We start from the raw sequence: 23,404 nt of genomic DNA on the forward strand, positions 1-23,404 counted from the left end.
TAATGATACAATAGGATCATTACATTCACAACGTACAGACTCAACATGTATGTACTGTAGTACAAAATCAAGGTTTTTGTCAGAAGTCGGACTCGAACCATCTGTACTGTAGAAAACAAAGTTTACTGTCAGAGGTCGGACTCGAACCCGCATTCAACCTGAACGCAGCCGCCGGCAACGTGACTGTCAGAATTATAAGGTTCTATCTCCACTTTTGGCCGAAATTGAGTTTTTGACATAATCTGATCCATTAGGTGTTTATTAATGCCTGTGTGGTGTTATATTTGTAAAAAAATATTTTCTTAGTTAGTTATTAATAACATAAAAAGGTTCCATCTCACAAAATAGCTGGGATGTAAAAACTTTGATGCTCAATATCTCAGAACTACCCTAAACGGAGATAGAACCTTATAATTCTAAGTTTACGCAATGTTGAAGAAAGCTGGCCTTCTCCCCATTCGCGGATTCAACATTCTGCGACCAATAACATTCGCGGATTCAACATTCTGCGACCAATAACATTCGCGGATTCAACATTCTGCGACCAATAATATTCGCGGATTCAACATTCTGCGACCAATAATATTCGCGGATTCAACATTCTGCGATCAATAATATTCGCGGATTCAACATTCTGCAACCAATCGTTTTTCGAGCTTCGACATTTGCGAAGCAGCCATTTTTTTCTGAAAGGTGCGTTCGTAATGGCGCCAGAACCTGTCAAAGCTAGCAAGTCCTTCGCATCTAAAGTTACTCAAGCGACATGGTGAGTATAAACCGTAAATCCGTTACCTATACAGTCTATGGTATTTACACATTTACCACAGTAATGCAGTATGGCTGTAAGTGTAGAAGTAATTTACCTCTTGTGTTGTTACATTGCCATATAGCTACATTGATTTAGCTAGCTAGCTAAGCTAGCTAACATTAACCTTAACGTTACCTTACAAAAACTCTCGTCAGTCCTGAGTTTGCGTTTCGAGAACAAAATGTTTTGACTATGAGGCAGAATATTTCTACCCAATCCTTTGATAATCTGATGAATAAATGAATATGTATCCCTCACAATCACTTTTCACAACTGTAATACCTGATGTCTAACTCAGGTTAAGTGACACACTTCAGTTTTCGTAAACGTCACACAATCACTTGTGTATTAATAGTAGCTAATGGTAGCTATGCACATGTTTACAGCTGGTGGTATTGCTTTTAAATGTTCCAGCACTTGTTGCTTTTATGCTTTTACATTTTGTCCAAAGCATTTATGTCACCAAAGGCAATGTTTTCAAGCACAGATAAGAAAAATAAATATTAAATATAGAGCTACAAATTAGTGTGTGAGAGTCTTTCCATGAAGACTTAAGATCACTAAAAGCAGTATTGGTGCATTAGCTGATATACAGTACTGTTGCAAAAGTTTGAGGCAGGTATGACAAAATGCTGTAAACTAAGAATGCTTTAAAAAATGGAAGTGTTAATAGTTTATGTTCATCAATTAACAAAATGCAGTGAATGAACAGAAGAGAAATCTAATTTGGTTGACCACTCTTTGCCTTCAAAACAGCATCAATTCTTCTAGGTACACTTGCACAAAGTTTTTGAAGGAACTTGGCAGGTAGGATGTTCCAAACATCTTGGAGAACTAACCATAGATGTTCTGTGGATGTAGGCTTCCTAAAATCCTTCTGTCTCTTTATGTTATCCCAGACAGACTGGGAGCTGTGGGGGCCATACTATCACTTCCAGGACTCCTTGTTCTTCTTTACGTTGAAGATAGTTGTTAATGACATTGGCTGCATGTTTGGGATTGTTGTCCTGCTGCAGAATAAATTTGGGGCCAATCATACGCCTCCCTGATGGTATTGCATGATGTATAAGTATCCGCCTGTATTTCTCAGCATTATTCTGCAGCAATGTCATTAAGAACTATCTTCAGTGTAAAGAAGAACAAGGAGTCCTGGAAGTGATAGTATGGCCCCAACAGAACCCTGTTGAGTCTGTCTGGGATTACATAAGGAGACAGAATGATTTTAGGAAGCCTACATCCACAGAAGATCTATGTACCTAGAAGAGTTGATGGTGTTTTGAAGGCAAAGGGTGGTCATACCAAATATTGATTTGATTTAGATTTCTCTTCTGTTCATTCACTGCATTTTGTCAATTGATGAAAATATTTTTTTTTGAAGCATTCTTAATTTACAGCATTTTTTCACACCTGCCTCAAACTTTTGCACAGTACTGTACATTTATTGTTGATTCTACACACCATAAACACATTTACTCAGTAATAATCATGAGCATAAATACGATAGGATGGTGAAAATCACAACATACAAGCACAATATTTATGTACTGTAGAAAAAAAATAAAAGGTTTTTGTCAGAAGTGGGATTCGAACCCACGCCTCCAGGGGAGACTGCGACCTGAACGCAGCGCCTTAGACCGCTCGGCCATCCTGACATATAGTAACTAGAGGATGACTCTGATATTTTAGTAAAACCCAAAGTTGTTATGGTATAGTTTATATAGTTTTAAAACTATAAAACAACGATTCCTCTTGATGAAGCTGCTGTCAGATACAAAGTAATGTTCCATAATTCTTATCAGTTAACTAAAGATCATCACCTTAACGTTAGTTCATTTTACTTTTCAGTAAAGAGCTGGTTTGTAATGAAAGCTGGTTTCCACCCTGATGAAAAGGAGTTAACTAAGGCACTGCCCCACCTAGCATTGCAACAGCTAGCGTTGGTTATATAGCTAATGTACTATGACCTATTTGTACTGTACGTAGTTAGCATGCTAAAGCAAACAGGGCGTTAGCAGTGAGAGTAGCAATTAGCCTAAAGGTTAGCTAGTGGCACCGGGTGGCACCAGCTTGTGAAGTAGTGGGACGTCAAATCATCTGAAAATAAAACGTAAGTAATTATGCGGAAGTAAGGCTGTGTTCAATAATAGACGGGCAACCACTTAAGCTAATTGCTAAGTTAGGATCGATGGCTCGCATTAGCAACGTTAACAAAACTGCGTGGTAACGTTAGCTAGGTTGTGTGAATATGACAGTTTCCGCTACTTAGCGTCTAAGTTTCTTGACACATTATTTAACGTTAAACTAACGTTGGTTAGATGCTATGCATTCTTCTAATCTTTCTGTAAAACTAGGTCTGGTGAGGCCTACAGTGTATTTTTTAACATCAGGCCTGTGGCTTATTATGTTGAAATATGTACTGTTGTCAAACTAATCCCCCTCTTAGACACTGCACTATCTGGTCTAGCCAGTGACATGACTGCAAAAATGGTTTCATTCCTGTAGTCAGTATTTATTTTTGCACTTTCTCACGGTCTCTTAATCCACTTTACCTTTCAAATTGATGTAAAGGTAAATATTTACTATGAAGCTACAATTTAATATAATTAATAATTGTTAATATGCTATTAATCACACACTACTGTCGGTTTACTTTGTAACTTTCAAGTGTATTTTATTTATTCTGTACTTATTTTTTCTTTGTGCTGCTGCAAAAACCAAATTCCCCCTCTGTGGATCAATAAAGGCTTATCTTATCATAAAAAAATGCCAAAGCCAGGTTAAATGATTAGCAGCCTTACCTGGCTACAGCTGCATTAACTTTCTGTTGCTTACAGATACCCAAGCAATTTTTTACACGTGCACTTAACCCTTGTTTTTATATCCATGTGTGATTTTTTAGCCATAGAGAAGCAACGTTTCTGTACAAATCTTCATGACATGCTTTTACTGTTTTTTATTAAGTGTAACACGTATTAAGTAAAGTTAAGTAAATGTGTGTTTGCAAAAACTTGATATGACTCTGTCTAATGTCCCCTCTATTTAGTTTGACAACCATGGCCTCTACACCTCCACACAATTTCTCCTGGGTCGATCCAGACAAACTGGCTGGACTGGCGCTACCCAGGATGACATCTGAATACCAGTATCTGCTGGACAACGGTATCAAACACCTGGTTTGCCTGTGTGAGAGAAAACCACCTCACTATGACTCGTGCCCAGAGTTACAGCTGCACCACATCAAAATAGCAGACTTCACTCCTCCTTCACCAAGTCAGATTGATAGATTCCTCTCTATCGTGGAAGAGGCCAACTCCAAGGGGGAGGTAAGAGCTCAGATACTTGATAGGCTGTGCTTGATGGATGGTTATGCTTATAAAGTACTTTCAGGACTCTCCAGGGTTGAGTATAGCATTGTAAGCAGGCTCACAAGCCCTGAAACCTAAAACATTTGGCATCGAGTTTACGTGACTTTGATGAAACCTCTGGAACCGTTGAAAGGAAAAACTGTCTTTCACAACTTTGCTGCTCCTCCAAAGTGCATGAATCAAAAAGCAAAAGGGAAACAAGCTTTAAAAGCTTTTGCCAGTGTTTGAATTGTATACTGTCCTTTCAAATTCTTACATTCTCACAAAGACATTCTTACTGAAACTTGGGCTGTTTGGAGTATCTGATTGTCTCCTTCAAGTAGTCACACAGGGTCAGCATTCCTGGTTTTGTTCAGCTGTTCTTGCAAAGACAGTAACAACTATGATCAGTAGTTGTTACTGTTATCCATTAGTCTGCTGATTACTTTATCAATTAAAATGATACATCATTTGTTCTATAAAATGTCTGAAAAAAAGTTTAAAATATTGTCATTTCCTAAAATCCAAGGCGACGTCTTCAAATCGTTTGCTTTGTCTGATTTTAAAAGTCAAAAAGCCAAAGATTCTGTATAACATCACACAAGACAAACAAAGCAACACATTCTCACAATTGAAAAGCCGTAATCAATTAATGTTTAGCATGGACTTAGTGATAAATTGACCAACTACATCAGTTCTACTTGCAAGAACAAAATGCAAATTCCTGTCCAGTGCGGGATGTGCGTGCTGCGTCACAGGCGATTGAACAAAATAAATCTTGTATTGTTCCTGTACAGGGTGTGGGAGTTCACTGCATGCACGGTCATGGGAGAACGGGGACCATGCTGGCCTGCTACCTGGTGAAGACGAGGAAGATATCGGGGGTCGACGCCATCAATGAGATCCGCAATCTGCGGAAAGGCTCGATTGAAACTCACGAACAAGAGAAAGCCGTGGTGCAGTTTTATCAGCGCACAAAGTAGCTTTTACACAAGTAACATATGTGCTTTTGTTAGGAAGCAGAATAGCATTGGTTTTTACAGAGAATAAGCATACAATAAGTGGAAGAAGTGCCTCAATTATATTGCTAAAAGAACACTTTATTATCTCGGAATAGGAAAAGACAAGAATGAATGCTTAAACAGGTAATACATAAAAAAAAAAAAACAATGTACTGGAAAAACAATACTAAACCCAGTGTTGTCATTACCCACACTATGTCCCTGGGACATTTAACTAAGACAAACATTTCTAAAGTAAATGCATCCTCACAATGTTTACATGGTACTGTATCTGTATACTGTCATTTTTCATAGCACATGATTACCTTTGTTTATATAGACATGTTCCTCCTCTGAGGTTTCGGTTTACAAGGCTTTAATCTTCATTTATGCACTGGACGCCAGAGAAAAGAGACGCTGACGCTCCTTGAATGTGAGCTTTTCAGGAGCCGGTGCTCTCTTGGTTTTCTCCTCCTGGCTTCTGTGGGAAAAGAATCACAGATATTAGCAGAATTACTTGAATTTTATTAATAGGGAATCACTTATGGGGACACAAACAGTAGCCTGTACTTTTCTTAAAGTGCTCATATTATGCTTTTGGGCTTTTTCCCTTTCCCTTATTGTGTTATATATCTTTTTTGTGCACGTTATAGGTTTACAAAGTGAAAAAGCCCAAAGTCCACCCCAAAGGGACTTACCATCTCCAACAGAAAACACTGTTCCCAAACTGCTCCAAACAGCTCTATTGTAGTCCAGCCTTTACTTCAGAGACAAAACGTGCGTCACTTTGTAACACGTTATAATGCTCGCCTAGCTGCTAGCGTGGTACACCCTCATACTCTGATTCTGACTGGCTAGTAGTCCTTACCTAGCTACTGCACATGTGAGAGTCCCTACAAAGATGGAACAGAAGTGAGATGCCTCACTCTGTAGCTAAAACAGAGAGCTCAACACACAGGGTGAAAAGAGGAGCTGCAGCAATGTACAGTACAACAAAAATATGGTGTTTTTTGAAAATTAAATCACATAAACCTATTCTGGTACAACCTCCTAATACAATTACAAACCTGAAAATGAGCATAATATGAGCACTTTAAAATATATTTATAGCGTTTATTTTACTCAGGGATCGCTTTCAAACACTATTTGCAAGAACTGCTATATTGTCTATTTAAAAAATTGACTAAATTTGGTGTGATAGTACAAATCCACATGAACATTTCAGTGTTATTAAGTCATGAGTAGAAATGCTGCATATAGAAATAAAATTTAAAAAAAAAAATATATATATATATATATGTATATGTATGTATAAAACAAAAAGAAATGCTGCATATATAGCTGCTTGTTAGATTTGATTGAATTTAATGTTTAACAGCCAAACAGTTTAAACTCACTCTTTTGATGCCATGTTGTTAATATCTTGACTCAGTCCGCCTGGTCTTTGATCTGCCAAAAAAAAACATGGAAATGTTGCAATGTACAATAAGATGAGATGTCTAAAGAGCACACACTCTTTAAAATAAATCCAACTGACAAGTACCTGTCTTTGCCTTGTCTTCCTTTTGGGAGAGATAAGTTCCTGCCTGCTTTTCTAACTCTTTCAATTCAGTGTTGACGTTCTCAGCAGAGCTCCTCTTGTTCTTAATATGGAAGCAAAATAATAATTAGATATAGGTTATTTTGGTTGTTTAAATTTCAGCTTTATTGTTCAAATGTATCGGTCGTAAACACAGGAATTTCAGTTGTGGAACAAACAGAACATTTACATTTACTGGTAAAAACACTTTCATACACTACAATCATGGAGTAGTAATTTATAACCCATATGAAGTCATTATAAACATGTTTTATCATGTGTGATAGGTAGGGGTCATATGTCCCATAACCATTATCAACAGTATTTTTAATCTGTTGTGTATCAATATGTGATCATGTACCTTGTTTGCTGTACTCACTTATTTTTTAGCAAACTAAATCTACTTGATTAGTGATTTTGTAACATCAGAATTTCTTAACCCTTGTGTTGTCCTTCGGGTCCCAGTGACCCGAAGGACAACACAAGGATTATGTACTTCCCTTTACTTTGTTGAGAATTGCTCTCTAAACAAGGGTTAATACAGGACCTTAGTTCTTGTTTGTACAGCATTTTGGTCAGCTTAAACTGTGTTTAAATGTGTTCTAGAAATAAACTTTACTTACTTACTTTACAAGAAACAGGGTTTAGAGAGCAATTCTCAACAAAGTAAAGGGAAGTACATAATCCTTGTGTTGTCCTTCGGGTCACTGGGACCCGAAGGACAACACAAGGGTTAAGGTTCTTAAGGGTGGATCTTCCCTTTAACCATCATGGCACCTGTGTCGCACTTCACCTGTGTTCTCTTCTCCAGCTGCTGTATGGTCACCATCATGTCCAAATCTTCCTCCTCCTCATCCTCATCCTCCTCTCCTCTCTGCTGAAGCTCCTGCAGCCTCTTCTGAAACTGCCACTCCAGGCTGAGCCTTCGGAGACGCTCGTTCTCCTCCGCCGTGCGCCTTGCTCTACCCTGGAGCTCGTGCACCTCCTGCTCCAGGAGCTCCACCGCACGGAGCCTCTGCTGCTTCTCCCGCTTCTCCTGGGCCTCCCTCCGCCACGGGTCAGACAGCTCCTGAGGGTCCTTTGGCCTGGTAGGACCCGTGCCCTGCTTCTGCTGAGTGGGAGGTTCTTGGAAGGAGACGTGTTTGGTTGGAGTGATGCTTACTTGTGGTTTTGCAGCTTGATCCCTGTGTGTGTTGGATCTGTGCTGCTGAGGTAGCTTCTTGGTTGCAGTAATGGGACGTGCATAAATGTGATTAGCTCTCTTTTCATTTCCATTTACTTTAAGGGTTTGGCTCATCCTCGCCGCCAGCAAAGATGAACTCTGGAAGGTGGTGAGCGGAGGATTTGGATTTGTGTTCCCTGCTCTGGTTACAGGGATGTCGATGCGTATTGGCTGGTTGGAAGGCGTCGGTGTTGGATGTTGTGAAAAAGGAGTTCTCCAGACACCGGCGCCACTGGTACGGCCGCTCTGCTGCTGTTTTGTAGGAGAGCAATTATCTGAGAGGACGTCATGAGTAGAAACACTTGAGCGGATTGGGAAAGATGAATAGTGGCTCATGGTTTGCTTTGCCCGCTGCTCCTTCTGCTCCCACAAGTTCTGCCTTTTGTCCAGCAGGGGGCCTCCACTCTCCATACACAAGTTCTCCTGTGACAGAGCTTGGCGCTGGAAGGATAAATTTAGAGATTTTTGTGGCATTTACCTTCTTGTAGTTATCATTTTATTATCAACCAGTGGTGGAATACGTGCTCACAATTATTATTTAAGTAGAAAAGCAGTACAACAATATAAAAGTATACAAGTATTACCAGCAAACTGTACTTAATGTTGTATTTTCTAATCTTGTCATATGTTTTTTTTTTTATGTAAAGTCTTTATCTGAAAAGCAATTATATCTTTCAGATAAATGTTGTGGAGTCAAAAGTCCTGAAATGTAGTGCAGTAGAAGTATAAAGTATAAGTAGCATAAAATGAAAATATGCAAGTGACATGTCCCTCTAAATTGTACTTAAGTACACCACTTGAATGAATGTTTCTAAGTTACTTTCCACCACTGTGAACAATATGTTGACTTTTCCTTTGCGTAGTAAATATGATGGTATGATAAGAGATTGTGGTACCAAAAGGACATTAAGACTCCGTAGCATTTAAGAAAGGCTTACCATGAAGGTCATCTTACTGGAGCTCTGTCCATCTAAAGGCCTCAAAGACACTTTGAATGTTTGCTGTGGTCGACTGGATTCAGATGAGTTTTTGTCCTGGGATTTAGGGGTTGGAAGTGTCAAGTATTCCCTGTGAAATGTCTGAATACAGACATAAAAGGTCATTTTGTGACATGAAAAAATGTTAAAAACAATGCATTCTTGTTTAGGTATATAGCTGACGCTGTTCTTTATAGTAACCTAACGTTTTACAAATGTTACGAGGAATTATTTGGAGAAATCTAAAAAAAAAAAAATCTCACATCAGCACAAAGGTTGCTAGTGGACACAGCAGCGGCAGGTTCATCTCCATCCTCGGGGGTGGAATCTGCTGAAATAAGGAGAAAATTAAAACAGAGGTGTTGTTCTTATGACTCACCCACAAGCTTTAAACATATTTCACATTATGGTATTTTCTGTATGAGCCTAGCAGGGATATGTGATTAAAATACAAGTGCACCCACCGGTCATGTTGGGGTTGGAGCGATAAAGTTGTCTGTTTCTTTGCATCATCTGGTCTTTCTTCCTTTTGCTGCCTCCATGGAGCTGTTCTGAGGGACCTGGATCCACAACCCTGTGCAGCATGAGCGCTTCGCCGTTTGGCTTGGCGGGGCTTTTATGTCCTTGTGAAACGAGAAAGGCGCTTAATCAAGTCATGACGAGCAGAAAGTAAAAAAAAAACAACGATGGTTATTGTATATTAACCTGTAGTCCTTTCTGAGGTTGCTTCGCTCAGCAGAGCTCCGAGGCCGTGGTAGCTCGCTCCAAACTTTGCAACCTTTAAGGTCACAACGGGGCCGGTTTGCATCATGATAGCTGCAGCCCTAAATCAATATGAGAATGATATTATATTTCAGACTGCATAGCCTTTCATACTTTCTATTAGATTATCTGGGGTCTTGATCTGAGCGTAAAACACATACAGTAACAATTTGAATGAGTTTTGAAAGTAAAGATTACGCTGCTATGTTGGCTATTGCAAAACTCTTCCACTGTTTGTATTGGTTCAGCATTTTGGATATCTAGATTATATTTTCCAACCCACACACAGTTGTGTAGGCTATGTCATCACTTTGATTTCATGACATTTTCTGGAACACAAACGCAGGTATTTGGTCATAAACCAAAGTGTGGCACAAACAAATATTTGACCTGATGATGGCGCTAAATGAAAAAGTTAAGGGATCACCAAAGTTATTACAATTCATCCTGAGGAGAACTTGAATGTCTGTACCAAATTTCATGGCAATCCAAAAGTTGTAGAGACATTTCACTCATGACCACTTGAGAAAACGTCATAACAGTTGTGTTAGGATTCATCCTCTGGGCGGAAATGAATGCGTGTGCAAAAGTTTGGGTATAAAAAATATTTCAGTCTGGACCAAAGTGCTGAAACGCACACTGACAATGCCATTGGCCATTTCTAGAGTCACGCTGCTCGCACAAAAACCTTTTCCAGCCAGTTGTGTAGCTACCTTTCTTGGTTGAGATCGACCAGACTTTGACCATCCACGCTCAGCAGCTGATCCCCAGCTGTTAACCTGCCATTCTGCACAAAGTAGAGATTTTGTCAATTATGTTTCCTTGTATAATCCCATTAAAATAATTCTGTACATTGCACATTTTAAGTTAAGCTCAATCAAAATTGTGTTGGATCTGACCATTTCAGCTGGTCCTCCCTTGACAATAGATTTGATATAAATTCCAAGGTTTCCTCGACCCGCTCCCTGTGTCAAAATAATAGCGAGGGCATTCATTAGTTCAGATTTTGGTGTTTGAATAATTTACATTTGTTTGGCAGGATTGAGTCAGTCACCTTGGCAGCCACAATGCTAACCCCCATCCCACTGTTTAGAGGTTTGTTCAGTGTGATAGTCACCATCTCTGGCTCTCTGTGTGCTGCCTATTAAAGAAAACATAAATAAAATTACATGACTGCTCCATAAGTGCTTTATTTTATGTTAAAAAATGAAATTATATTTCAAAACATCATCACATGTGGTTTTGCCTACCAAGTATATGCTCTCTGCAGAGGAAGTTGGTTCACTGAAGTACACGGTCCAGTCACCTTTGGAGTTCGGCTGGGATGTTAGAGAGCAGAGACCTGGAAGAGAAAGAACTCATTTTAGGTGTGTTTATCCTAGAAGCAATACGTTTCTGGTGTTCTACAGCATTGTCACATTTTGCAAATATGCCAAACCTTTCCGGCAAATTGGCTCCAAAAATTCCCTAAACCCTGGAGGGATTCCTCTCACAGTGTCACATGAGTATCCTCCCTCCGGCAGAAGGAAGGGCAGGTGCAGGTCAAGGCTCTCCTCCAGCTGGATGTCCCGTCCTTCGCTCTGAATCAGGTTATCTGCTGAGGCCTTCGCAGCCGCCACTACGGCATCGATCAAATCCTGCAGCGAGGATGACACGTGGATCAGACAGCGGAAATATTTCAGGAAAAGGTCGTATTAGTGTATAGATTGGCATTTGTCATTCTGTGACAAGACATCCAATCTGCCTGCTGTGCCCTGAGCAAGACACTGAAGGCCTTCCTGCAGATGACCTCCCTGGAGAGGTAGAAAAGTACAACATTAAAAAGTAATGTTGTACTAATATTGTCCTGGCGATTGATACTGCAGTGGCGGTGGTTCTAGTTGAAGTAGATGGCTCAGTAGAAACTATTATAACAGTAGTATCACAGGTGGAAAGTAAGCAAGGACTTCTACTAAAGGACTGTACTAGTAAAGTTTTAAGTACTTTTACTGTATTTGACTATTTTTATTTTATGCTACCTTATACTCCTACTTCACTACATTTCAGAGGTAAATACTGTACTTTACATTCATTTATTTTATTAACTTTGCAGATTAAGATTTGCCATACAAAACCCCCAATGATTGAAACATAATGCTTTGTTATCGATGAAACTACCCAACAGTGTAATGCAGTTAAAAGCTCCAAACAAACTAAATATTAAAGTCCAGTTTACACAGAATTGCATCTGCAATTATCCAATAATATATAATAATGCTGACATTCTGCTACACATCAGTACTTTTGCTTTTGGTACTTTAAGTAGAATTTGTTGATAAATCTTACATAGTTTTAGACTTGTTATTGAGTTTTTCTACTACTCTTGTATTGTTGTAGCAGTAAGTAGTAGTAGTAACGTTAGTAGTGTGAAGTGGAGGTTCTAGTAGAAACAGTAGTGACGTTAATACTTGCAGTAGTAGATGGCAGTTCTAATAATAGAAGCACTAGCATTACCTGTAGCAACTGTTTATCTATATGATTTTTTTTTCTTATATATATATATATATTTTAATTTATGCATTGTTATGAGATATTACAGATAGACAGGAAAGTAGGGAGAATAGGAATGACACGCAACAATTTGCCGCGGGACGGATTCGAACCCGCACCGCTGCCAAGGATTCAGCCTACATGCCATATGTATATAGTAGCTACTCTTTTCCTAAGCCGTTAGCTAAGCTAATGTTACACCACCTGCCGCAAATGTTTTTTTTTTGTTTGTTTGAAAGATATTTGTAGGCCTTTATTGACAGGACAGCCGAAGAAATGAAAGGGGAGAGAGAGGGGGGAATGAAATGCAGCAAAGAGCCACAGGTCGGAGTCGAACCCTGGCCCGCTGCGTCGAAGAGCAAACCTCCATACATGGACGCCCGCTCCACCAACCGAGCCACCCGGGCGCCCACCTGCCGCAAATGTTTACCGGTAATTCAACCTGTGACCGCTGTTGCTTTACTCCAGTGAGCTAAGTAAGTGCTGCTTGCTGCTTTCTTTTTTCTTTTTTAAATCTGAGTTGATGTTTATGCTTTGTTTAGTTGGTGTTTGGCCAAATATTATCTATAACTAAACCGTTTGTGCTGTGGCTAAGCTAACGTAAACTAGCTAAGGCTATGAGGCTATCAACGGCTGCTAGCTAACACTATCCCGTTCTCTTGTAATTGATAATTTCCTTTCTGTTGGACCTTGCTGGCTGCTTTATGGTTTCATGCTACTAGCTACTTATTTACGCAGTAGTATTTGTTTGTTATATGTTCTGGTATTACCTGTTAATCAATATCTTGTTGTGGCTGAGCCAATTCTTGGTTGTTTTTTGACACTAGCCAAAAGTGTTTAGCATGAACTAGCTACATGCCAGACACACAGCATCCCTGTGTCAGACAATCTTTCAAAGGTGTCTTTAACCATGCAAACATACCAATGTTTTGAAGTTATCACCCAGATCCTCATAGATTCTTCCAACTAACTGTTAACTGCATCAAAATAGTTTTCAGTTTTGATTGTATTTCTTTTTTTTTTAACCAGTTTCCCAAGCAAAGTGTTTCCTAACCCAAATAGATGGGAGCTAGAAATGAAATCTCCTTTTGTCAAACAAAATAAGTAGTCCCACTAACCTCATATTTGGCAAAATATTAGAGAAATATTTCACTCAAAGGCAATTGTTTTATGTGACAACTTTCTTTACTATTCTTCATATATTATTCATTATACATTATCATATTCATCATTTTTAATTATTAATATTATTCAATCTTTACTGCTGAGTTCCTGTTCTGTGGTTGAAGCTGCTGCTAGTACATTGTGAAGCCGATATCTATGCTCTGATTAGCAGTCATACTTTCATTTTGACTATTGAAAATCTCTTGCAAGGATTTGTCCCAAAAATCAGCATCATAGTTGTAGTTTCAAACAGGGCAAAACAACAGAGGCATGAGGGGAGTGGATGGAAGAACAGACATTAAGTACTCACAGGCGGGATGTGAGGCTCATTGGTTGCATAGAGGTAGCCGGATAGCAACGTCTGCAGTTGCAGTGAGTTCAGTTTAAAACAGGTATTCTGGATGGCCTTCACATCTTGCATTGAGTACTTGTTCATGGTCAGGAGCATGGTTGCCTAGAAACAGCCAGGCAATGTTATTTTAACAGCTTGTATCGACTGAAATATGTCCTCTGACACAAAGACTGAGATAAAAGCTGCAAAGCATCTTACAAAGTAGCACATATATTAAATGTAAAAAAGAACATTTGATTCAGTCATTGAGTTTTTGAGGTAGAATCTTCGAGCCTGGTAGAAGACACTGCGGTTCCATATTTCATGAAAGCCCAATTTAAAGCTTTATTTTAATTTTATTTGTTTACGAATATTCATAAATGTAGTGCAGGGAGGGACTGACCTGGATGATGTGTCCGAGGTGGCAGTCAGCAGCCAGCTCCAGGCCCTGCCTCTCCGCCCAGGCTTCGATGGCCGTAAGCCTCTGGCGGAGAGCAGCTCCCCAGTAGTGGGAGCGCAGGCCTGGAGTGTTGGCCTCTGAGCTCATCAGCTGGTTGAAGAGCCAGGCGCTGATGAAATGGAAGAGTTGGGAGAAGAGCTGGATGGTTAGGGCAGGGTTGACCCGACAGCGGCGTGAAAGGGACATGGTGTTCATCAAGGTGTTCAGCACCATCTCTGCAACACACGAGACAAACATGGGTAGTATTTCAACAGGGAGGCAACATCAGCTTCTTCAAGAGTCTGAAATGATCTAGTGCACTTAATAAGATCATTATTACTGTAGTATTTATAAACAAACAAACATTCACCTATACCAGCTGGCAGTGCACCATGTTGCTCAGGGTCAATCAAGAAAGTTGGCAAGGACTTCCTTAACTCATTCTGTAGACACTGTAGGAGGCAACTTGGGGAAATAAAACGCACACATAAAACCAAAAAACTTTACACTGTACATTATGTATAACTTTCTGTCTGGATGCCTTAAGCCAATAAGCTGCATCTTGCTATTCATTGTATTTTTACATAAACGCATAACAAGAATCCAAGAAATGTGCCTTAAACATGTTTGGCATTTCTGTACTGCAAGTTCTGTTCTGTTGTTGCAGATCTTCCGCCATATATACAGTAGGGCTGCCACCTCTTAGTCGATTAGTCGACTAATCGGTCGTTTTGGTCTTGGTCGACTAAGATTTCTTTAGCACATTTATGGTAAACACAAGATTTAAAGTGGTGCTTTTGCAGGATTAATTGTGGAGAAACTCAGTTTTACAGATGATTAATTAACTACATTTATATTGTGCTTTTCTAGTCTTAACCACCTCTCAAAGGGCACAGCTCTGTCAATTAAATCAATTAATCGATTAGTCGACAAAATCGTATAAGTGTTAGTCGACTAAGAATTTCTTTAGTCGAGGACAGCCCTAATATACAGTGCTGATATGTCTGCAGTAAGTATGAATTATTGGACGATATTTGGCAGATAATTCATTGTCTACAGACAATGTTATATGTAGGAAGAAAAATTGCATGTTGAAGTAACAAAGTGTTAAGGTTATTGTGTTCACTGTATGGTTTGGATTTGGGGGCTCAGGGTTATTGCAGTGGAAAAGAAGAACCTTTGGCTATTTTTAAAGCCGTTTGTTTTGGTGGCTAGAGTCTTGTAGCGTCTCTACGAGGGCAAAGGCTTGAATCTGTCGATAGCTGGGTGAGCAGGGTCACATATGATTTTAGCTGCACTTTGATTAGGGCTGCTCGATTATGGAAAAAAATATAATCCTGATTATTTCAGTCAATATGGAAATAACGATAATTTAACACAATTACTCGTTGACTTCTGGAAAGATGTTGCAATTATTGAACTTCAAAAAACAGTGGAAAAAGTTATATAAATCAACAGTAAAGAAACACATACAACTGTGAAATTTGCCTTAATACTTTTCCTATTTAAACTTTATTTTTTCATTCAGAACACAAGAGAAAATAAGAGTTTACTTGCAAAACGTATTGTGCTAAATAATTGTTTTTCTCGATTATTCCGTTTTTGTGATCATTGGGAGCCGAAATCATAATCGCGATAAAATTTCGATTAATTGCACAGCCCTAACTTTGATAACATGTTTTTAGTACAGTGACTCTATTTGGATTCAAGAACTCTACGGTCACGTCTTGTCGTCTGTACCTGTAAGCTTTGTGCACCAGGTGGGACAGATCCAGCTGACTTTGATGTGTGAGCGAGCGGAGGTCTTTGTCATGCTTGAGGAAGTTCAGCAGCTCAGAGGAGTTGGCCATCCAGAAGGCGAGTGCACCGGCGATGGCCTGCTGCCTCTGCCAGGCAAATATAGTAGCAGTGTCATGTAAACTCACAGAACACCTGGCAGATGTGACTTGTAGGTGCTAGCAGTCCATTTATATCCATTTTGGCAAGATGTTTGCTGATAAATAATGTATTCTATTTAATGTGTGTGTGTGTTGTGTGTGTGTGTGTGTGTGTGTGTGTGTGTGTGTGTGTGTGTGTGTGTGTGTGTGTGTGTGTGTGCGCGTTTTCTTGTACTTGCCTGGATGACCTTCCCTGTCATGGCCACCATTTTGTTTGCGGTCAAAGTTACACAGAGTGTCTGGCCTGAGGATGAAGAGCCTCGCCTGTAATGGCGTTGCAGAGCAAAGCGTCCCGCAGCATAGAGGGTGTATGCAGGTGAAAGCTTGAAATGAACTGTGGAGCTGTTGGTGTAATTTATGACGGCAGATAGAAAGGCCTCCTCAGCTGAAATGTGAAAGACACCAGCAGGGGGCAGGAGGACATTATGAGAGGGAAGGCAGTGAGCTTACAATTGACAACTATCAAAGTATCACCATCACCATGGTAATAAAACCTTTTTTGTTTCATACTCACAGTTATCACAGAATTGAATTCCAATTGGTAATCCAGGTTGATCTGAAACATCTGGATAGAGATTTTCTGTGTGCTTTCCTGCTGTATTTTATCAAAGAGAATTCATTAGCCATCCTGTTTACATTATTAATATAGTCCTTATTGATTGGAGGTTAAATTTGCCTCTATTGAATGAATGGAAAGAACATGGTCTTATTCATGAGACTGCACTGTTCAGTCTGATTTCTATTTTTCTACAATTTTCAGATTACTTACCCGGGGCAGCCGGCCTCTGTTGCTTTTCTTTTTCTGTGCAGCTCTTTTTTGTCTCATGGTTAGACACAGAAATGCTGTTGTTATTTAGTAGCTTTTCAGTTGACCTGGATATTTGTATAAAAGGGTATATGTCATTCTGACAGTTAGGCAAGCCTGAAGCCAGCAGTCTGGAAAATCTGATGTGTGATCGTGAACAATGGAACATTTTACCCATTCTCATCCTCTGAAATCTTGCCGGTTCCTTTAGTTTTGTTCTTCTCTTTCTTCTTTTCTTTCCTTGACAATGTCCTCTTAAAGCTTTGGATCACGCCTCCTTTTTCCTTCTCGTGACAGTTTTCCTTTATTGTTCAACACACATGAAAAAGGAATATACTGTAGGTGTGAGATTGTGCGAAGAGAGTGAAACTGCAGACTGAATTATTGGTTTGAGTGGTACCTCCAAACTCTCCCTGTCTTTCTTGAGCACAAAACGTCCTTCTCTGTTGGCTGTGTTCCAGTTTAATTGTACAACCAAAGGTCTCTCGTCCAGATCCAGTTTACGCTCTTATTCCACGTACCAAAACACAGAAAAATGGTCAGAGCATGTTCTTAAATCAGCTGAACTACTACAACACCAAATTAGAGATGTGACTGATACAATTCTTTTCAGCATCAATTCATCTTCAGAATATCAGAATACCTCAATCAGTTTATTGTTTTGTCTAGTACAAACTACCTAAATATTCATTCAAATGATACAGTAAATCAGGACATCTTCATATTTGAGAGGCTGAAACCAGCAATTCTTTTGCATGAAAAATCGATGAATGGATTTTCAAAAGATGAATGGATTTTCAAAATGATTGCGAATTTATTTTCTGTTCTGTTGATGATATTATTGTTTCAGCTCTAAACAAATAACAATAATGACATGTCCTCGTCAATAATATACAGTACCAGTCGAGTGATTACCTTTATTGGCGTGGATCTCATACAGGGAATAACTAGTAGTCAGCATTTTCATATCAGGCCTGAACTTTTCTGACAGAGTTTCGATAACCTCGTGAGTAGAAGAGTTGCTGCAAACACGCAGGCACTTCGTGGCCACATTTCCTCCAACACGGTCCTCAAAGTAGAAGCGCATCACACCATGAAACTCCAAGTTCTGCCAGAAAACCGATTTAGTTTTTAATTGTGTCCAGTCCAGTGTTTTCTATTCCTTTCATTAGGTATGGTGAAACCATATATTGTTGAATAGGCTTAGAGAATAGAAAGGCCAATCTCCCCTTTTTGTAAAATGTTGCTTTGGATTTTAGGAATTTAAAAAGCTTTCAAGATGTCCCTGAAAAACCTTCCCAATGCACATGTGCTGTCAGACTCTTACATGATACCAGCTAATATGAATTAGAATCAATTAAACCTTGCCGGCTGATGTCTGGCCTTTTTCTACTTGGCCTCCCATCCTTGTATTAAACCAAACCAAATTAAATCTGAACTTAAAATGAGGAATGCAGTTGATACCATGAGAGAACATTTGTGTTATGAGCTTTGCAGTTGGGGGCTTAAAGGGAAACATATTACAACAAGATGAGCTATATATCAGATCAGAGTGGTAGGGAAGATGTACATTTCACCAAACATTGCATTACATTACACTGATCAACACTGTTATCTCCAACCTTACTAGTGTTCGGAGTTGTAGTATTTCTACATTATTACGGTAGTATAATGACTTATTACTCCATGCTGTCCACACTGCTGAGAGGTGATTTCCGTAGGGCTGCAACTAACCATTATTTTGTAATCGACTAATCGCTGCAGCTTTAGGTGTCTGTATTTCTATGTCAGTGTTGTGGTGGAGGTGGATAGTGAACGTGGTGTTGCCCTGTAATTCTGTAGTGTACCAGGTAACATCGTACATTACTCTGGCTGCCTGCCAGATGCTGTCAATTAAACGCAGACACTGGCACGTTATTCTTGACTGAAAAAAGGGATGAATAAAAACAGAGTTCAGTTGGTCTTCAAGTTACTCTTTAAAAGTACACAACCAGCATACAATGCGCTCAAAATGTGTACTTTAGCAAATGTAATGTTTGCTTTCTATAGCAACTATCAGTTTTAAATTAACAGTAGTGCTTTCTTATGTGTTGGAGCATCTGCATCTGACAGGCACTTTTTTAAAATATATATATATATATAAGGTATTGGATTAGAAGTAAAAGTCTAAAATCTCACAAAATGGAAAAGTATCATCCCTTTACTTTAAAGGGGTGATAGAATGATTATATAGGGTATTTTACACTGTTCCTTAAGGTCTCCTAATAGGGTATGTAACATTGGTTGGGCTGAAAATTGCCCGAATGCTATTTTATTAGGCCCTTAACTACCCTGTGAATATGGCTCTATTTGGAACAAGAGCTTTTCTTCCAAATATGGTATGCTCATTAATATTCCAAACTACATAGAAACACATGGGAGACTCTCATATTTCAGACACTGCAAAGTTATACATTGTTTATCGGGCTATTCCATTACAAAATTCACTTCTGAAACTTTTTTATGCGAGAAATCAACTATATAAAGCTCAAATATGGGCCGCTTTACGAAAATGGATGGCTAATTGCAAATTTTGTCCGACTGTGTGTCGGAGTTCAGCGCCGGTGCTACCTGTGTTGCTGCCTCGTCAGCAGCAGGCTCTATCAATGAGACTCGCGGACAAGCGGCGTTTATTTCCCCAATCGTTTGTTTAAGTAACTCAACACATTATAATTACACACATTAAAAGATTAACTGAAACCTGTGGTAAGAGATTGCTGGCATAACAAGCTCGCTGACCGCGCTCTCACTCACATACACCGGGCATTTAGCTAGCAGGAAGAGGGGGGTTGCAGGCCCTGGAGCTCTGTCAGGGCAGGGGCATTTGGTTGTCATTAGCCCAAGAGACGGTGACTTTGTGCGGGTATGGAGTGCTGTGGGCTGCCAGTCGGGACGAGCTCCAAGTACCTCACAGCAGGCCGGGGTCTGTGAAGGAAGGCAGGCCGGGCGGCGAGGCAGCTACACAGGCAGCACCAGCGCTGAACTCCGACGCACAGTCGGACAAAATTTGCAATTAGCCATCCATTTTCGTAAAGCGGCCTTATTTGAGCTTTACAACAGGGCTCGACACAAGCAATGGCCCGATGGCCCGGGGCCAGTAAAAACGTATGTCGGGCTGGTTGATTGGCCAGTCACTGGCCCGCACGGGCCAGTACCAACGTCATACAGAGTGGCACGAAGCGTGTAAATGTTAACATTTCACATTTTCACCTCAGGTAATTTATAAACAATTCATTTGGATACAAGCGTTGCATTTTGGAAGATAGATTGGATTCTGAACAGCGATGTCCGCGCTGCGCGCACACAGCAGGGCCGAGGTGTGTGCGTTCACGCAGCATATGTAACTGAATGGAAACGTTCCGAGGATTATTTACGCCCGATTCGCGGATGAACTAACGTTACACTCGTTACTGTAAGTAGCCTAGCCTACAATAAAACCTCCATGATTAAAGAGTCAATACTTATCAATAACCCACCTACCTGTTGTACAGGCATAATCATGTAGAAAGCGATATTTCAGTCTGCTCTGTCTGCGCTGTCCACTCTCGTCCACCGTGCTGTGCAAACACAGCTCTACTCTGCAAATAGCGACTTTACAAACGAGCTAAAATGAAAGATGTCAGTTTGTAGTCTAACGGTTTATCTTAATTTGCAACCAATCTTGAACTTTGGACAAACTCTTGTAAACGTAGCTGCTGTCTAAACGAGCCATCCTCTCCGCTGGAGCGGTAAACCTATGGATGTATTATACACCAAAACAAATACATGTGGCTACTTAATATGCACGTGAATGACGTCGCGTTCTTCATTCTTGATGATGTTGCTGGTTGTGTCATTTAGCAACAACATTGTCTTATTTCAAATGAGGCCTACAGGATGAATGCTAGCCTGCTTATCAGTCCATTCATCATTACAGCTGCTGTTTTCCACAACTTTTCACTTCAGGCTCTGTGACAGTGAGATGTTTACCTGACAACAGGCCTTTCTTTCTGTAAGCATTCTCCACCAATCAGGACACTGATTACATTTCAGTAATCAAGACTTTAACCATCACTCCTCAGTGAACTGCCCCCTAATCTGAGATCATTTTCTAGTTAAGTAGCCTATCTAGTTATCATTATGGATTTTCCATGTTTTCAGGGGGTTGCTTACACTAATACATGTATGTGAAAAAAATATAGCATTAATTTAGTAAGAAAGTGAAAATATCAAACAAGGAGATGCGTATTAGGTATAATTTTATTTTCTTTATTTGAAAGTCTGGCACCTGGAGTGTCTGCTTAAAAAAATTCTGGCCCTTGGAAAAATGTAGTTGATGACCCCTGGTCTAGCTTTACTGCTAATGGACCATTTTTACAGCAGACATGTTGACTTGTCATAGTAGGAAAAGCACAGCTGAAACTGATAACCTTAACGATGGCTCAATTCCATCAAGTGTCCCAGGAAGATATTTCAGTGAGTCAGCATGCACAATACCAGGACCTCTCCTAAGTGGAATGCAGCCATCAGTAATGGTTTAATACCAGGACCTCTCCTAAGTGGAATGCACCCATCAGTAATGGTTTTGAATACACCTGTGCTTTTCCTACTATGACATGTCAATGTCTGCCGTGAAAAACGTTTATGGCACAACATACAGTGGCAGTGGCTAGCTGGGTTATAACCATTTTCTGAAGCTTCATAGTAGGTGCGATGTATATTTTCCTGCGTTTTTTTGTCCTTTGCCAATCACACCTATGATATTTATTTCAGGGCCAGTAAAAATGTAAAAGGGGCCAGCAAAACTCTGATCTACTGGCCCCGGGGGCCAGTGGGGATTTTTTTTTATGTTGAGCCCTGCTTTACATAGTTGATTTCTCGCATAAAAAAGTTTCAGAAGTGAATTTTGTAATGGAATAGCAGAGATCTGCGTGACCTAGCTAGATTCAGAAGACTACCTGATCTCAGGTCAGTTGTGTAGCCTATGTAAATGTTGGGGCGTGACCGTTCTCTTAATACACCCAAGGGCTGACAAAGGTTCCGGTTTTTGGGAGGTTGACGTCAACTTCCAGCTTTGTTGAGATTCGCCCGTTTTCAGCGGCAGTTTCAAAATATGAGATTTTCATAGTAAAGGGGTGTCAATGGGATTTTGAGCTTCTATGTATGTCCTATTTACCCACCGAACTGTCGTTATTCAACTATGACAGGGTAAAATCGGTTTTGCATTCTATCACCCCTTTAAACCTACTGCATACTAAAGTACAGTACATAAACACAGTGGGTAAATGTGTGTGTGTGTGTGTGTGTGTGTGTGTGTGTGTGTGTGTGTGTGTGTGTGTGTGTGTGTGTGTGTGTGTGTGTGTTGTGTGTGTGTGTGTTAAAAATACAACTTTACATCCAAAACTGTGGCATTGACAGTTGTACAGAGAATAAAGGTGAATACAAAAACGTAAACCGAGAATGTATAATGGTGTATGAACCCTACCTTATCAGGATGGCTTATTTCAAACAAGTCCAGTCTGTTGTTGTTCCACTGTCTGATGACTTTGGCTAATTCCTCTCGTTCTTCCTCCTCCGGCATTTTTCACCAATTAACCTCAAAGTTTCTATCTGACTGGCTACTGTAGAGACAGAGAGGAATATCCTGTGACAGAAAAGTTTGTATCTGTCCTGGGTATTGTATCTTGGACCCCACCCCTTCTTCAATCTATTGCCGTTAGCTATAAACACATTGAACTCTGCAGTGAGTTCTTTAAACATAATTGCTTACTTCATCCCGACATCCACATCCCCTCCCCAAGCCCCCACACCCCTCTGTCCTCATTTAACGGGTCAGTGGATCTTTGTTATGTGAGGCAAACAGTTCCCAAATCATAATCCGTCCCAAATGATTCCCATCCTTAAAGTCCACTACCAAATTGAATCTGTCTTTTTCTTTTTAATCGTCATAATATCATTTCCACGAGCAAGGGTTTTCACAAGGGTTTTCTCAAGGGTTTATACTGGTGCAACTTTTGACATGTATTAAACTATTAAAGTATATTTTAGCCATGCTGCAAAAGTCATCATGGGAAGCAGATAGGGTCACAGTCACCATGAGAGATATCCATCCTCCTTTTTCGCAGCGACACGGATATTTACGCTTGAGGGAATCCCACTTCTCATGCATACCAGTGATTTTCAACACAATTTATGGTTACATGTCTTCCCATTCAGTTAGCACTATGAATGTAGGGCAGCTTTTGTTGACTGCTCTGAAGCTTTCTGGGTAAACCTACAATGGAACAAAGGCCTTAACAAAACCATTTAAAAAAAAAACAAAACTGAACAATCAAGGGTATGGTATTGTTGTCTGGATGTTGGAAAATGCAGAGAAGACGCCTCTCTGTATGAGAAACATATGATTGTTTCTGCCGTGATGATCCATTTGAGAAACAGGTACATGGCTACAGCCCGTTAGCACGTTTGTTTAATTTATTTATTTATTT

The 23,404-nt window shown here is 39.9% G+C and overlaps 2 protein-coding genes, 1 long non-coding RNA gene and 1 other non-coding gene across 9 annotated transcripts in view; 2 read left to right on the forward strand and 2 right to left on the reverse strand.

Annotated features, from left to right (window-relative positions):
* Window positions 1-663: 663 nt before the first annotated feature.
* On the forward strand, window positions 664-5,345 carry dusp23b (dual specificity phosphatase 23b). 3 transcript variants are annotated; one of them, XM_039787053.1, is made up of 3 exons: window positions 664-766; window positions 3,852-4,131; window positions 4,950-5,345. In XM_039787053.1, the coding sequence occupies exons 1-3, from the start codon at window positions 705-707 to the stop codon at window positions 5,133-5,135; spliced, it is 528 nt and encodes a 175-aa protein (XP_039642987.1). In that variant the 5' UTR covers window positions 664-704; the 3' UTR covers window positions 5,136-5,345. The 3 variants fall into 3 exon arrangements, with proteins under 3 accessions (XP_039642987.1, XP_039642988.1, XP_039642989.1); XM_039787054.1 differs by lacking the exon at window positions 664-766 and adding an exon at window positions 2,680-2,915; XM_039787055.1 differs by lacking the exon at window positions 664-766 and adding an exon at window positions 2,972-3,376.
* trnal-cag lies at window positions 2,378-2,460 on the reverse strand. Its single transcript has one exon. It is a non-coding gene; the product is annotated as a tRNA-Leu (tRNA).
* LOC120549865 (afadin) lies at window positions 5,102-22,701 on the reverse strand. 3 transcript variants are annotated; one of them, XM_039787045.1, is made up of 24 exons: window positions 22,402-22,701; window positions 17,814-18,006; window positions 17,299-17,405; window positions 17,073-17,200; window positions 16,863-16,966; window positions 16,608-16,688; window positions 16,273-16,478; window positions 15,897-16,042; window positions 14,527-14,621; window positions 14,121-14,392; window positions 13,697-13,840; window positions 11,132-11,330; window positions 10,944-11,035; window positions 10,748-10,834; window positions 10,593-10,658; window positions 10,407-10,480; window positions 9,637-9,755; window positions 9,396-9,554; window positions 9,195-9,259; window positions 8,893-9,033; window positions 7,526-8,395; window positions 6,697-6,796; window positions 6,551-6,602; window positions 5,102-5,634 (listed from the first exon to the last, which is right to left on the reverse strand). In XM_039787045.1, exons 1-24 carry the CDS (start codon window positions 22,495-22,497, stop codon window positions 5,541-5,543), a joined length of 3,690 nt encoding a protein of 1,229 aa, XP_039642979.1. In that variant the 5' UTR covers window positions 22,498-22,701; the 3' UTR covers window positions 5,102-5,540. The 3 variants fall into 3 exon arrangements, with proteins under 3 accessions (XP_039642979.1, XP_039642978.1, XP_039642981.1); XM_039787044.1 differs by having other exon boundaries at window positions 9,195-9,262; XM_039787047.1 differs by lacking the exons at window positions 5,102-5,634; window positions 6,551-6,602; window positions 6,697-6,796 and adding an exon at window positions 6,812-7,171 and having other exon boundaries at window positions 7,470-8,395; window positions 9,195-9,262.
* The window catches only part of LOC120549871, a 41,208-nt gene continuing 30,182 nt past the window's right edge, over window positions 12,379-23,404 (forward strand). For both annotated transcript variants that reach the window (XR_005637450.1, XR_005637449.1), the window contains exon 1: window positions 12,379-12,698. This is a non-coding gene — a long non-coding RNA (uncharacterized LOC120549871). The remainder of the gene's footprint in view (window positions 12,699-23,404) is intronic.

This window comes from Perca fluviatilis, chromosome 20 (assembly GCF_010015445.1).
Source record: "Perca fluviatilis chromosome 20, GENO_Pfluv_1.0, whole genome shotgun sequence".
Classification (NCBI taxonomy): Eukaryota; Metazoa; Chordata; class Actinopteri; order Perciformes; family Percidae; genus Perca; species Perca fluviatilis.

What these genes read in the sequence shown, in the direction of transcription:
- LOC120549865 (XM_039787044.1), bottom strand. Translation starts at nt 22,497, where the DNA reads ATGCCGGAGGAGGAAGAACGAGAGGAATTAGCCAAAGTCATCAGACAG. An exon ending in TGAGATCCACGCCAATAAAG is followed by an intron (nt 17,406 to 17,813) that starts GTAATCACTCGA and finishes ACGTGGAATAAG; the next exon opens with AGCGTAAACTGGATCTGGAC. An exon ending in AGCTGGAGAAGAGAACACAG is followed by an intron (nt 6,797 to 7,525) that starts GTGAAGTGCGAC and finishes TTCCATATTAAG; the next exon opens with AACAAGAGGAGCTCTGCTGA.
- dusp23b (XM_039787053.1), top strand. Translation starts at nt 705, where the DNA reads ATGGCGCCAGAACCTGTCAAAGCTAGCAAGTCCTTCGCATCTAAAGTT. An exon ending in AAAGTTACTCAAGCGACATG is followed by an intron (nt 767 to 3,851) that starts GTGAGTATAAAC and finishes CCCTCTATTTAG; the next exon opens with TTTGACAACCATGGCCTCTA. An exon ending in AGGCCAACTCCAAGGGGGAG is followed by an intron (nt 4,132 to 4,949) that starts GTAAGAGCTCAG and finishes GTTCCTGTACAG; the next exon opens with GGTGTGGGAGTTCACTGCAT.